This window comes from Typopeltis vanoorti, chromosome 22 (assembly GCF_054136105.1).
Source record: "Typopeltis vanoorti isolate ZY-2024b chromosome 22, IOZ_Tvanoo_1.0, whole genome shotgun sequence".
In the NCBI taxonomy this organism is placed as follows: Eukaryota; Metazoa; Arthropoda; class Arachnida; order Uropygi; family Thelyphonidae; genus Typopeltis; species Typopeltis vanoorti.
This window is the reverse complement of record NC_143570.1, coordinates 17548965-17564509: the sequence shown is the minus strand read 5'-3', so window position 1 is coordinate 17564509 and position 15545 is coordinate 17548965. Positions and strand designations below refer to the sequence as shown.

At 34.7% G+C, this 15545-nt stretch overlaps 1 protein-coding gene across 6 annotated transcripts in view; it reads right to left on the bottom strand.

Annotated features, from left to right (window-relative positions):
• LOC150094189 (protein still life, isoform SIF type 1-like) overlaps window positions 1-15545 on the bottom strand; it is an 881056-nt gene that overhangs the window by 674187 nt on the left and 191324 nt on the right. For all 6 annotated transcript variants that reach the window (XM_090412285.1, XM_090412284.1, XM_090412288.1 and 3 more), the window contains exon 7: window positions 7589-7773. In XM_090412285.1, coding sequence (XP_090268411.1) covers window positions 7589-7773 — 185 coding nt within the window. The remainder of the gene's footprint in view (window positions 1-7588; window positions 7774-15545) is intronic.

Genomic DNA, 15545 nt, shown 5'->3' with positions numbered 1-15545 from the left:
AAAATCTTGAATTAACGAACCCGATAAGAAGATTGGTGGATTGAAACCAACTTGAAAACTAACATTGCTGAAATGTATTCTACAAGATTGAAATACTAAATCTGAAATAGTGAAAAACGATATTCAAAATCTGATAAAAAAATTAACACGAGGAGGTTGAAAGCGTAATAACGCTTTCGACCTCCTCGTGTTAAATTCGTTTCCTTAGGAAAAATATTGATGCAACGTGCCAATTCAATATTTATAGATGATACTGTTTCGCAACGAATACACGGCAATTCTTCTAAGAATTAACTCAAGTGCATTAAAAATAAAATACATTATGCGATGCAAATATTAGATATAAGAGCAAAATTACCGTCGGTTTTAAATATTCAAAAGGAAATGTGATTAAAATATTTTGTTACAATCCTGTACTTATCTCCGCTGTCCTAATCTCTTTATTGCCGAAAGTGATTAGAAAAAAGAAACGCAGTATAAGACACGAAATCAATTACAACTCTTCAATAATCATTTTTCTGTTTTAAAGCAGGGATGCCGAATTTCTTAAGTAGACAATATTTCATTAACTTAATTTAAGCGAACAGAATTGAATCAGGAGTATTAGCAACTGAACAATAATAAAAAAGTGTCGCTAAACGGGAATTTATTCAAGCCGATTGTTCTGTCCGATTATTTAGAAAGCAACGCAATGAAGCATTTAAAAATCCTAACGTTAACAATAAATTGAAGTTCTCGCTAATCTAATGATTACAGATTGGATTATAAAATCCCTGAGAATTATAACTTAGATGCCGAAATCCCCACATATTACAAATAATTATTTAAAGTGATTTCAATACAATATACAAATTACTTTGGAAAATGGACAACCATAGAACAAGGGATAGCTTAATAATGCCAACACAGTTAAGTAATTAAACACGTGCGAATTTATTGTTAAAATGATTGAATAATAACAGTTAAGATGTTAGGCTGTCAATGTGCGAAAACTGCTAACTGAAGCGACATAAATTGTCATAGAAATAATCGTATAGTTGCTGAGCAACAAAGAAATGAAGGTGAGAGAATTTTATATAATAGACTTCGGGTATATTTTGATTCCGTACTACGTGAAATGTTTGTCAAATTTTGGTGCTGTTTCAAATGTAAACGTAACATGCGCAGATGTTTGTTTATATTTCTGAAAAAAAAAAAAAAAACAAGGCTCATCTTTGGGTAAGAATATCAAGTAGTTATTTGCTGTTTATTTTCAATTACTAAAGCGAAAATTTGCATCAAATTTTATATGACCATATTAAAGCCTAATTTGAATTAGCTGCATTTATTGCGACTGAGCAACAGCGATAACACGCGGATTATTCAAATCTTGCGTAGAAATCTACAACCCGAATTGTATGCAGTCCTAGTCTCAAATTATCAAGAGTCACTAATGATGGCTGGCATACGGGAAACAGAAGATCCAATCAGATTAAGAAACACTTGTGTGTATAAAGCATTTCAGTGGATCTTCATTTAGTTGTGTATATGTCATTACAATGAGGAATCTTTACGGCTGTGTATTGTTTTGAGCTGGATATGAAGCTGAAAAATTTTTTTTTCAAAGAGGTGCCACTTTCTTAAGTAACAGAAAGCTTAAACTATTTTATAGATTTATAATTTTTTTCAAGACACATATCTTTCACATTATTATTATTATTCTTCCTTTACGTATTAGGCTTAGTAGCCCGTTATTACGATTTGAAACCGGAAATTCCACGGAATCGGTCTGTTAATCCTTATTTCCCTGTCTGTAGATACGTGTGTTCACGGGGCGGTTTGCGTGTTCTGGGGAACGAAAAATCCGAGTTTCGGGGTGAAAAAACTCCCTACCACCGTATGAGACCGGCTAATTCACATTTCCTCGAAAGAAACCAGATAAAGTTCCTCACGTCACGGACGGGAATCGAACCCAGGTCTTTCCGATCAAACGGCTTCGTCTACACCGACTGAGCTACTGAGGCTCGAATCTTTCACATTACTTTCAATTTTTAAAGCATTTTTGCACTATATATCAGCTTGTGAATTCTATTCTTTCTCGAACGGCCATGGACTTTCTACTCAAGAATCATTAAAAAATTACTTTAATAAAATTTAATAAATTTTAAGTTTATAACATTAAGTTAATAATATAATATATAATTTATAATATAATATTAAATTAATAATACTTAAGTTTTAATAAAACTTTAATTTTAATTCAACATGCGATTCACTCATAATAACTTAAAAATACAACAAAAAGTGTTAAGAAAAAAGATTTTGGTTGTACTATTTCTATTAATGAGAGAGACTATCTTCAAGCAAACAATCAATCGCAATCGGCCTGGTTGCAGAATGGGGGCAGAGCATCTAAGATCCAACTAATGGATCGTGCGTTCGAATCCCACTATGGTCGCTGATTGTTATTAATATTATGGAAGATGAATTTCATCGTATGGTGTGATACCACCGCTTACGAAGGCGTGAACGGGCTTGAAAATTTAATCTCTAGGACATGATTTCCGGATTATGCAAAACATCAAAGAAAATAACAAAAAAGAACAAAAAGTCCATAGTACTAATACTAATGTATTATAGGTTTGTAACCTTTCATGAGTGAGAATAATAACAAAAATTGACTCATTTTTCTTATTAAGTAGGCAAAAAGCCTCATACTTGATAGTTTTCTCTGTTGTTGTTGTCGTTTAATTCAACCCTCGGTTTTTTGCAAGCAATACTAGCAAACAGCCTAGAACTGTTCTCTATTTTAATGGGATTGTCTGTCATTATTGTAATATTTGATGATTCCAAATATCCTTATAATGAAAGATAATACTTTCTAACTAGGGTCGTTGCTTATTATCTATATGCAGATGCTTAAAGCATCTCCAATTTTTAAATGTTAAATTTACCTTTTTTTTTCTTTGTTATGCGAAATGTAATTCATGATTAAAACCGAAAATCATTTATCCTTCCGATTCTTCAAAAATTCATAACTAAATAGATTAAGGACATTTTTCAAGAATAACTTATATTACAAGCTTTGAATCCTGAACGAAAATATCTTTATGTGTTTTACTTTATAATTGATATATTACAACCATGAAACATTACAACTGATTTAAGGAGACAAAATTATAATCAAATGAGCTTTCAGGTCTGGCCTATAGTAAATAACGTTTACAAAACTTGATGTTCTGAAAGAATTAATAACTAAACTTCTTTATGCTATTTTATTTGCACATTTCATATTTTTGTAGGCAAAAAGGTGCTTTTTTCATATTAAAGCTTCGCAAAAGTGTGCACAATTTTATTTTTTCATATTTTTGCGAAGTAAAATCTGTTCTCATATTACATACATCACAGATTTTACTTCGTTTCTAATATGGGAAAAACATTTCAAAACATCAAAACAGTGTATCACATGAAAGCTATTGCAACTTTACCATCTATTCGTATTTATCGCTAAAGTTATCTGAGATTTTGCTTGTTGTTACTTGTATTTAATGTTTATTTCGCCATTAGCAAATTTTCTGAAATAAGTCCATTGCTATTACTAGGATACTTCAATGAGGACAATGAATCGGTTAACACGTCTAAAAACACAAACTCTGAAATCAGAAAGTTTCAAAAATGCGTATCCCCATTTGTGATGTTCTAGAAATGTGACAACAAAATTTTCAAACAATGTCGGAAAAGCGCTTACGATACAAGTAAAGTATTTGGCATATGCAAATATTAGCCATTTTCTTGGAACTATAAAGGTAAATGTTCAATCCTAAACGGATTTTAAGTTTAGGAAATTTAGAAATTTTGCTACCCAATTTTATACTGAAGAATAATTGAAACCAAAAAAGTCTTAAGTTTGTTATCAACTGCAATGTCTTTGTCACTAAACTCGCAAATATAGAGCATTCGAAATGACCAGAAAGGCTTAATATCATGAATAATTTGAATTTTCTAACCTAAATATTCAAACACTTCTGTAAAGTCTTAAAAATGTGGTTTTCGGCATGCTGAGTTCCAAAAGTTTGTCTAAGAAATAATCTTCGGCACTGTAGCCAAATGCTTGCGTGACGCGTCAGCACTTTATTCTAAATTTCTTGATTGACCTGGCAACGTATGTTTTATGCTGATTACAGTTATTTAATAAATATTATATCCGTTGTAAGTGAAACTATACACACAAAGGACGTACGCTACAATTTCATAATTGATTTAGTAAGGGAAATACGAATCGTAATTCACTATTTAGCTAATGTCCATATGGTTTTAAATATTAATGTGACACCAATATTGTTTTAGTAGGAGACGCATGGAAATCATGCTAAACAAACAAGTAACGTAAAACATTTTCCATTTGGTCCATGAAAATTTTGAAGAAAATTTACAACAAAGATGCAAGGCGGACCACGAAACCAAACACCTCTTCACTGGCCAAAGAAGATAATTCAAGTTCATTGCAAAACCATAAAGATGTCGACCACTTTTTTCCCCCCGATCATGAAGGTCTACAGCATGGTCACCATTAACCAACATTTATATTTGGAAATTATAAAACAACTTCGGAATATAGTACGCTTCGAGTAACCCCAGAAATGAATAGACGAAAAAAGGAAACTTCTTCCTGACACAGCTTTTGCACATACTCAATCCAACCAGTCTTTCAGTTTTGGCCCAAATACAGTATCCCACCTGAAAAATAAACTTCATTACTGTTTTCACTAACTCCATGTTCTATTCTACACTTATAAACCTTCTTTCTTACTAGCACACGATGGCCATGAAATAGCCAAAAGTTTGTTTAAAATAAAATATTCCTTAAGTGACTTCTGCTAAATGTTTTTGTTCATATATAAGTTCTAAATTTAGTTTAATAAAATGGAATAAGTAATGAACAAATCACATTTCACCTATATCAATTTTAAAGCATGTTCTTGTTTATTTTAATAACATTAGATATTATGAAAGGAAATAGCGCGTGTATCCTATATCTGCATTATGGTTTCGAAGGGCCAGTAAAATCCATTGATTTATTGCAAATTATTTAATACAAAAATATTTTTTATTAAATGATTTTTCGATCTCAAATACAAAAAAAAATGATTTCTGTATTTAGCATTTACTGCAAACAAAAATTCGAATTGTTTGTTGGCATTAAAGATTCGAATTCTTCATTCGAATGAAGAATTCTGTTGAAATCATTCAATGATTTCAACAGTTAACATTATACGCTTTAATAACTGAAATACTGAAATAAAATCAATCATTAATTTCATATTTAAATATTTTAAAAAAGCTAATCTGAAAGATGTCGAAATATATTTCTATTATAACTTTTATAAGTGTTAATAGAGACATAACAAAGTGGTCATCAATAAAAACTCAGTCGAATGAATTAAAAAGCTGAACAGATTTCCATGTTGAACTCGACTAGTTCACGGTTATTCGAAATAAGTACCACGGTTTTTCGAAATTGTAACAATTCGGCATTCCTTCTAGTAAACTATTTTTTAAAATTACAAAATGACATTGTTTTGTTGAATTTCGCACTGTATATTCGCTATATGAAATGATAAAAAAAAACAGGATGAGTTCATTAGAAAACATTTATTCACAAAACTTTTAATAATTAACAGAAAGCTTTAAGAAATTCTTATTAAACTATATGAATAAATTGAGTGGCTTGATTAAACGAATAATGGCAAAATAAAACTCAGATTCCATACACACTTATTAAGGAGTGAAAAAATCTTTGATCACTTTATATTTCAAGTTCTTCGCTATCTAAACAAAGAAAAAAAATCAATTATCAAAAAACCAAGTCTTTATTTTAGGCTATGAAATAAGCAACTCCAAGAAAATAAAATTTCCCATTTTAATTCAGCAGAAAGAGGATTTAAAAGAAGACCTATTATTCTATGCGAATATTCTTGCATTATTTTCAAGTGGAAAAATTCTGCCAAGCGGCGCAAAGCTTCTATTAAGCAGATTCCAACAGAAAACACTATTGCGTGAGTCTAATCGCAACATTTTGCTTTCAACTCAGCTAAATGTGACGTTTTGATGTAAGAAGCCAATAAAAGTTTTGTTGGTCCGAACACGCAAACTTTAGAAATGTTTAACAACGTATATTAACTGGGCAGAGGTCGTCTGCACGGGTACACATGCTGCTAAATGAGTAACATCAGTGATCATGTAGATATCGCACACGCATACAGTTACGTACGTTACTTTGCAGCTGCAAATTTAATGTTGTCCGAAAAGAAACGTGTTTGTTTCCTCTTCTATTTTATGCATAGTTTTTTCGCAGTATTTTAACAAGCATAGCGAAAGGTTTGACTGCAAGTTAAAACAAAAAATTAGTTTAATTTTAGTAGTCTTTTTATTTTTTAATTCACTCTATAGAAAATAAAGCTAATTAGGCCTTACTTCATTACGAGATAAGACTTCTAGCAGAGTTAATTTGTTTAATGTCCCAATATTCTTAAAGAGAAACTTAATTAAGAACAGTGCAGTTCATAATTTCGTGTGCTTGTCGGTTAAACCAATTGAAGATTTCTAGGGCGAGTCTTTACGATCGTGAATATTGTCTGAGCAAACATTTCTCTAAAACAGGTGCATTGTAATTCAGTAAAATGTTCATTATTTAACTTACATTACGACGTTTTCTTCTTCTCTCTTTGCCAATAGCCACTGTGATCTCATGATCCAGATACGTGAAAAGCAGAAACTCTCTAGACAGCTGTTTTTCAAATAGCAACCAATGTTCTTCGAGGATGAAGTTCAGCCAATGTGACACTATCCATGTCAAGGAAATTTGATTCTACTTTTATGATTTCTGCAGTGGGAGTCAGCGAAAATGAAGTGATCAAAGCATGATAGAGTTCGCAAGAATTCACAATGAAAGACGCACCTAGTCTTTCATTGGCAATTTCTTTTGGAATAAGATTGAAAAGAGAATGCAGCCTTACGGCTACTTTTCGCATATGGCTGATACCCTATTGAAGTCGCAGAAGAAGAACAGCGAACACTCAGAATATTGTCTTACTGTCGATGGTGATACGTGTATGAAAGTATTTAATAGCTGCTTGAAATGAAAGTATAAATTTAAAAAAAAAATACATTACCTTTCGATGATTAATATATTCATTGAACAGGAGTTATTAATAAGTATAAAAATTTAAGAATCAGTCGATAACCCATCAGAAAATGGAAGATGAACTTAGTCATTTTGATAATCTCTAATATTTGTTAATTTATAAGTAAAGAAATTTAATACTGATGTAACATACGGGAAACATTCAAATGTAGTTAAAGTTTCATTTCATTTTATGTAAAAAAAAAAAATTAGCTTTTGAATAGTTACGATATTTCAAAACATATATAAAATAAAAATAAATAAGTGGGGTGATATGTCGTGATTGGACCATTCCTAATATTAAATAGGAACGAAGCAAATCATAAGAATATATAAGTTTTAGTTTCCACTTTCGTTATTAATGAACCTCTCAGGCATGCGTAAAATAAATGTCTGAATCGTTAATACTCAGAACTAAAGACTTACCTCTGATGACGTCAGATAGATACGCGAGTCAGTACTTTCTATAGAAGGTTGTTGTTGTATCGATGAGCTGATGTCCAGCGATCCTCCCATTCCTGATCCTATGCCAGAAACACCAGTTGATAATCCTAGATGTCGGGAGAAGGTGGGTAAAGGGAGGGTGTTGCATTTGCTTCCAGAGGTAATACCTGGAGAAAGAAAAAAATGAGTATAAAGTAAATAAGCGCTGTGTGAATCCTAAAATGGTGACTCAGTCATCTGAGCAACAGCAGCCAGTTTTATTACACTAATTGCAGTTTGACTGCAGATTTAAATGCCTGGGAAAATTCTTTCGAATTTAAACGATCACTTCAAGATTAGGATATTTCAGAAATGCCTCTTATCGGAATCTTTCATATTATATTAATAGACGAATATGAAGTAATCTAAATAATTGCATCTCAATACGGATAATGTATGCCTGCACTGCACTGATTTATTTCAGATGTGTCGAGTTCATTAAATAAAATACTGATTAAAACCCTATTCCAGTGACGCACCAAAGATCACTGCCAGAAGATATGAAAACGGAATGGAACTGAGACCAAGAATTCTTACCCAAGCACAAGATTTTACCATTCTTAAATGATGTCTAAATTAGAAGGGGCATCCCCCCCTGAAAAACTGCTAATCTGATTGGAAGACAAGGATACCTTGCAGAACTCCGGTTTGAGCTCTCCTCGGCCGTTCTTTACTTAATAAAATGCTCGGATTCAAAATGGTCAATATTCTTAACTATTTTTCTAGATTCAATAAAGCTAGCAAAGTATACGAAGAATAATGATCAGCACAGAACTTTCTCTCTCTCTTCATGTAGCTTCCTCAGTGAGAGGGTGCAGCACCATGTTCTTCCAGTTCTCTCTGTTGGTGGCTTTCCGTTTTGTTTCTGGGTAGCCATGTGATCCTTTCCATGATCTTATATCTTATAAAAAGAGTTATATAAGAGAAAAGCGCTGCAAAGGTAACACAGGTTCAATATAATTACATCGTCCATTTCAGAACCATCTGCTTTATCTACCATCAGAAAGATATAGTACATATTATAATGCCAGCAAAGGTTGGTCGATTGGTAGAGCCTCTGCTACTAATGGTTCGCAAAAGGTTAAGCAAGTTTGAGCGCTGTTAGTAGTTGGAAGAGGTTCAATCGTTTTCGATGCTGTTGGCACACTCTCCCTCGATGAGTCTTGGGACTCCCTGGAGGTGTCACATAACAATAATAATAACAATATATTAAAAGGCGCCCGTGTGCATCACAGAGCTCACTGGCAAAGGTCGTTCAACACTAATCTACATCGCAAATATTTGCTTGTTAATCGAATGTATTCTCTGGCCAGTTTGGCTGTTTTGTGAAAGAAACATACTGCCACCTGCGTATGAGATCGGCCAACTCCCAATAAGATTCTTCGCTCTTAGATAGATTCGAATTCAAGTTTTTCCAAGCAAAGGGACTTGTCGTTATCACTATGGTTCAAAGGAATATCGAATGTAAAAGCAGGTCTGTCTAGAGCTATAAACAACTAATAGCCTGAGATGAGAGTAACGCCACGTATTTTACGTTTATACGATTTACCAATGTAATTTGTTTAAATTATGCGAATCCCACCCACGAAAGGCTGTAAACCTATCGTAATTTTATTTTTTTTTAAAACCACTTAGATAATCCGTAAACTCTGCTCTGCAACCAAAATGCAGGGTGATCAAAATTAAAGTATCCCTGTTTAAGGCATTGCGGAGCGCCATCCAGTGATCCGAAAGCTGCGAAACTTTGCAGGAATACATTGTGAGTCACGCAGAAGCGATAGCGGAGAAGAAAAAAAAGGAGTTCCAAAATTCACTACGAGGGACGTTGTAAACACACAAAATGCATGGAATTTGCATATCACGCAACTCAGCAGGTGCCAGGAAGATTTAAAAAGATGGACATGGGATTTCACCCTTCATTGCGGTCGTTAATACAGTTCATACTGATGGCACTAACCTTTTCCCCAACGTGCTTTGTTTGTGAAGCTGTACTACCTAAAAAATTGCAATGCTGTTCTTGCACTCCACGAATTTCTACGCCTGGACGTCGACGAGGTCCACTATCTCCATGTGCTCTGCAACGAATGATTAGTCGTTTTGAAGAAACAAAATCGTTGGTAGTTAGACCTGACAGACGTCGCAAACGAATCAGTTCACAAGTGAATGAAGTTAGTACTGTTGTGGAGCAGGCCATGAATAACAGCGTTGGTTCTTGCAGTGCACATACTGTATCAATACACATGGATGTATTGATACAGCACGTGCAGTTGCCTTACACAACTGTCTGGAAAATTCTAAGATTCTGTATTTCTACTTGTTCAAGATAACCCTGACACACGAGTTGCGCCCACAGGACTTCGAAAGTCGACTGACATTGCTTTAACCCCTTAACATACAAAGACGTCTGTGATACGTCTTTTGTTTATTGCACCCAAATTAATTTTAAATTTTGGTTTCACATATAAATACAACCGAATATAGACGCTAGACAATCTTGTGCCTATTTCCTTTCAGCCGAGAAAAGTTGCCAACGGCGTGTATCGGCTATTTCGTTTGCGTTTGCACAAATTCATCATTATTTTTCAAATAATGATGAATTTGACCCAGCAAATCACCCTCGCCCAAAAAATTGGCAGAAAAACGACCGCTTTCTGATTTTTAATTGGTACGTTAAGGGGTTAATATTCTTTGCTCGAATGGAGTTGGACGCTGCGTGGCCGTGGATGATTTCCTGAGGATATGAGGCTCATTTTCACTTGAACGAGTGCTGTTGTGAATATCCACAATTGTCGGGTATGGGCTACGCAAAAACCCACATGAAATCCAACAAATTCCTTCGCATTCACCCAAAGTTACTGTCCTGTCCAGTGCGGTCTTCTTTGAGGACATTCGCTAGTCGGATCCTGTGACCTGCTCAGTTACTGCCGAGAAGTATTCTGATATGATAAACAATTTTGTTGTGTCACAGCAACAGCAGCGACTGTGCACGAATTCAGTCATTTTCATTTTCATGCTGGATGGTGGGGGGCTTCTTCCAAACATCGGTTGATCGGTACAGGAGGTTCTTCGAGAACATTTCACGGAAGCCAGAATGATCAGCCTTGCGTTTCCAACTACATGGCTGCCTCATTCACCTGATCTAACAGCCTGTGACTTCTGAAGGATGCAGTTTGTGGCATACCGGGAAGGACAGCACATTGAAAGGTACAACCCGTGAATACATAATAGAAGCAAATAAAAATGTTATTTATGTGGCTTTTCTCCTTCTTACACACACAGAAAAATCATTACGTGTTTAATGTACATCATACAGCACCCCTGGTGGTGAACTTTGGAACTACTTTATCCCCTCAGATATCGCTTCCGCTTGACACACAATGGATTCCTGAAGTTTCGCAACATTTTGGATCACTAGGTGGCGCTCTACAAAGCCTTACACAGGGATACTTTCATTTTGACCACCCTGTATAATATTTTTTCAAAACATTCCATGCTTCCAGATTGTGATGGTCTCACATCAGGCAATGAAAATCATGTTTCACTTAGAGAACTCGCAACGCGTTGACGGGAAAGCAGAGATAACAACTCAGCCAACCAGGCCGGCTTCTACGTTTTTAGATATAGCAATAAATTTTTAAACAGTGCATAAGTTTGTAAATAATGCTTTTTTCTTTGTTAGTATATAACTGCATTCCGTCAAAAATCATTCTCGTAAGATTTAATGTGATAAGAGAAAGATGTTTGCAGGAACATCTAAGTTTATGAACAATGTATGTTTATTGTAACGTATAATAGTTTACATTAATATCAAACAATTCTAAAAGCTTTAAATACTTACATTTATTCTTAAATGCTTTAAAAATCATTTTCTACATGGCATTAAACTAATGAGTTTTGAGGAACTCCATAATTGATATTTGAAAAGATACATTGCATTTCATAATTAAAGTCACAAATCGCGATAATACTGGAAGCGCAGTACACAGATAAGATTGGCAATTACGAAGATAATTTCTCATCTTATGAAGCTATCCACAAACTTAGTTTAATTTCTAAATATTTGAACTATGAGAATCAAATTCCATTAAGAAATAGTTCAGACAGCAATGAGCTATCCCAAAATCTATAACTGTCCACTTTTCAGAAACATTTGTTCACTGAATCAGCTACATGGCGTGGCTTTTTTTCATTTAAAAGTATTGCAATGCGGGAGGGTCAACCTAGAAACTTAATGAAATGCATGACCAAGAAAAAACGTTCCCATGCGAATTAAAATGCATATCTAATTAGCATTAAGAAAATGCATAACATTCAATAATACAGATTAACTCAATGGATAGTTCAGAGATGCAGAGGAAAGGTCACAGCGAAAAGACTGAGAGAAATTCTACAAAATTATGGGGAAACGTGGGGAAGGGGTGATGGCGAACTGCGAAACTAGATAAAAAGTGATCATGGACGTAACTGTGATTCGATAGGCATAAGTGAAATGACAAAGAAATCAATTTGAAATGAAACTTGCATTTGGAAACGTAGGTGTTTATTGTATTTGTGATTTTACAGTAAACATTTAAAGATTTCATAGCGATTTTCTTCCTGGTTAAGATAAGAATTTAAAAATCTAAAAAAAAATCTAAAAAAAAAAACAGTTGCCAGGGTGAAAAGCAGTGGGTATATTAACTGACGTTGACTTTCCCTTGGCAGTGATTTCAAATTAAGAACGTCAAAATCTGAGTCATCGTGTTTTTAGGATCTGGCGATTTATTCTTTTGTGCCTTAGACTGGCTTTCAACTATAAATTGCCAATGCTGCTGTACATGATTAGGTTGGAAGAGATTCCAGATAGGACTTGATCATAACTATGTTAAGATGTCGATGAAAATCTTATGTAACTTGTGAAATCAAGCGAACAATAAAACGAAACATCCAAGACTAATGCTGAATAGACAAATCGTAACACTCGTTATATGTGCGAAATAAGTTTCTTAGTTACATATTATCCATAGAAAAACTTTTTCAAAGAACATTAACCTGCGCACACAAACGATTTTAACCGGCACTTAAGTTTTCATTCTATAAATAGATCTAAATTTCCTTCAGGATTAGTTAAATCTAAAAATACATTCCTCCTCAAACTAAAATAATGTCAGTAGCAAGAATAAGATCCCTCTAACCTAATTCCCTAACATTACTATTAAATCCACCGGCTAATTTATCATTTCAGCATCCTACGCATACCGGCCGTTGAATTAGAAATCTTTATACAGATGTACGTAAACGTCACTTACGCAGTGTATATGCAAATATATGCAAATACTTGGTCATGTGGATCACCAAGTGTTCTAGGTAACTATAAAGAATTCAACACTATTCACGATTACTGGTCAGTAATCGTGAACAGTGTTGAATGGGAAAAACAAAGGATCTTTCGGAGTTCAATAAATGGCTTATTATAGGTGCCAGTCTGGCTGCAGCTAAGGTTTCAAAAACAACAGAGCTGACTGGTTTCTCAAAAGGTGAGATATCAAGGTTTTTAATCAGTGGAAAAATAACTCACGTTGCTTGTCTAAGAGGCGCAATGAGTGCCGGAAGACAGTGTCAGGAACGAGATCGCTGTAGTTTGAGAAGGCTTGTAGGGATAAACGGAACTTCTTTTGTGTAGCAATTGCCCGTATCAGTAACACCGTCACTAGAAAATTCGAAAACGTTCACGTGGTCTAACGAGTCACAGTACACGATGTCCTGTACCGACAGTGAGCAGAGAGGGTGGAGGGAGACCGATGACGCAACGGGCTTGTAAACACAACTCACAATTCAGGAAGAAGTGGTGTCATGGTGTGGGACATGTTTCGTTGGCACGGAAAAGGTCCCCTGATATTGCTGGAAGGTCGAGTGTCCTCAAAGGAATATCTGAACATTGCTGCCGATCCTGCATCCATCCATCCTGCAAGGCTGCTCACTTTTTATCCAGCAGGTGACGGTTGATTCATGGACGACAATGCTACTGTCCATCGCGCAAGAATTGTTCAGCATTGGTTCAGCGAGTATGAGAGCGACTTCCATTATCTTCCCTGGCTACCAAAAAACCCGATGCAAATCCTACTGAGACTGTATGGGACATTGTAAGAAAAACATATCGAGCAAAGTTCTCTTCTGTCAAATCTGAGCCAGTTAAAGCCCTGGTATGTTATAAATGCAATCGAACACCTTGTGGAATCTATGCAAAACCGCATATGTGCTGTAATTCGGGGTAAAGGAGGTCCAATACGGTATTAAATAAAAGTTTCTAATCTAGTGGCCGGTATGTGTATATCATATTCTGAAAATCAAAAGGAGCTGTACGGTTTTAGCATGCTCAAACTAGGCACTACTGTTGGAACTGAAATGCATAATTCGAGTAGATCAGTTGAGAGAGTTTCAATTCAGATACCAAAATAATGAATCTGGAAAGGCAATATAGGGATACTTTGCATTTAAAACATGTTCATTTAGATCAAGAACACGAATTAATCATATATCTGCCTGCTGCATTTCACAGCCTGACAAGTGAATTATTGTACATTCTAATCGGTAGACGATGCCATCAAAAAGTTCATTTATGTTAAAATGCTCGTCTTGCAATAAAACAGCAGAAATGCGAAACAGAGAGCGAGTTCAGCAGAATGATACTGTTCCGAACTATTATCAGTTCAAAGTAAAAAAATGAAAACAAGAAATATTTATTTGAAAAACGTCGAAACAAAAATAGATATTTAAATAAATGCATAAAGAAATAAATATGCGCGATTATAAATAACAGCAAATTACTGATAGCGATCTGACGTGTAGCTGTTAAGTTATGATTATCCACATTCAACGAAATAATTAAGCCAAATCATTTCTTGCTGTTAAACAACATTTGCTACCTGTTGTGCAGTGATACACCGTATAGGAAAACATTTCATTATGGAATGATGTGTATCAAGTCAAAAACCTTAAAAAAACAATGAAATAATATCCATTAATGCGTCATACTTCAATAGAGAAATATTTTAGCGAAACCGAATATACTTTAGTTAGTTCGAGTATATACCAAGTCAGAAATATGCAACTTGTTCAAATGATGAAGAGTTTATAAGTGTGATCATTCATTCCTAGTACTCAATCTATAAGGAGATCTTCATGAGAAGGATGCTGATGACAGGAGCTGCATTCCGCTCAGTGGTTCGACAAGGTTGATGAAATCTGAAACTAGGGACTTTATTTACATGGCTTTTAAGAGAATGCATGCTCTTTAGAAAACACTGATTAAACAGAAATAAGTTATTCTAAAGCACAGTATGCTGTTATTTCTTTCCAACGTACAAGATGTTTGTTTATGGACTACGTAGATATCTCATTTCATGCTGAATAGATGCAAATACTGCTGGCTAATTGCTTTGGGATACGCATACTCTCTCATAACTTTGTTCACTGCATTATTAAAGAAGTAAAAAAATGAAAACTACTACCATAAATACTTAAGGTTTAATTTCGTTCCGAGGCAGTCCGCATTTTATGCGCACAAAAGGACGACACTGAATCGATGAATTGTTCATTGAACATAATTCGATTACGAATTAAGTAATGGTGCTCTGCTGTTTTCCGTTCAGTGTGCATAAAGGAAAAGAGGATAGGAAATGCAATTTTAGACGGCAATCTAAATTTATGTCTCCAACTCCCATTCATCCCAACAATCATGGATTTTTACTATGTTTCCATGGTGACAGAAAGGTTCTGCATGCTCGCTGCTTTACCGAACCAATATAGGCATTAAGCTTAGAAACTGCGAAGGTAAATACGTTTATCCTTGTGTGCTACCAGACTGCTGCATTCAGCACTGTGTAATATCGTAACTACGGAAATAACTACGAATCTGTTA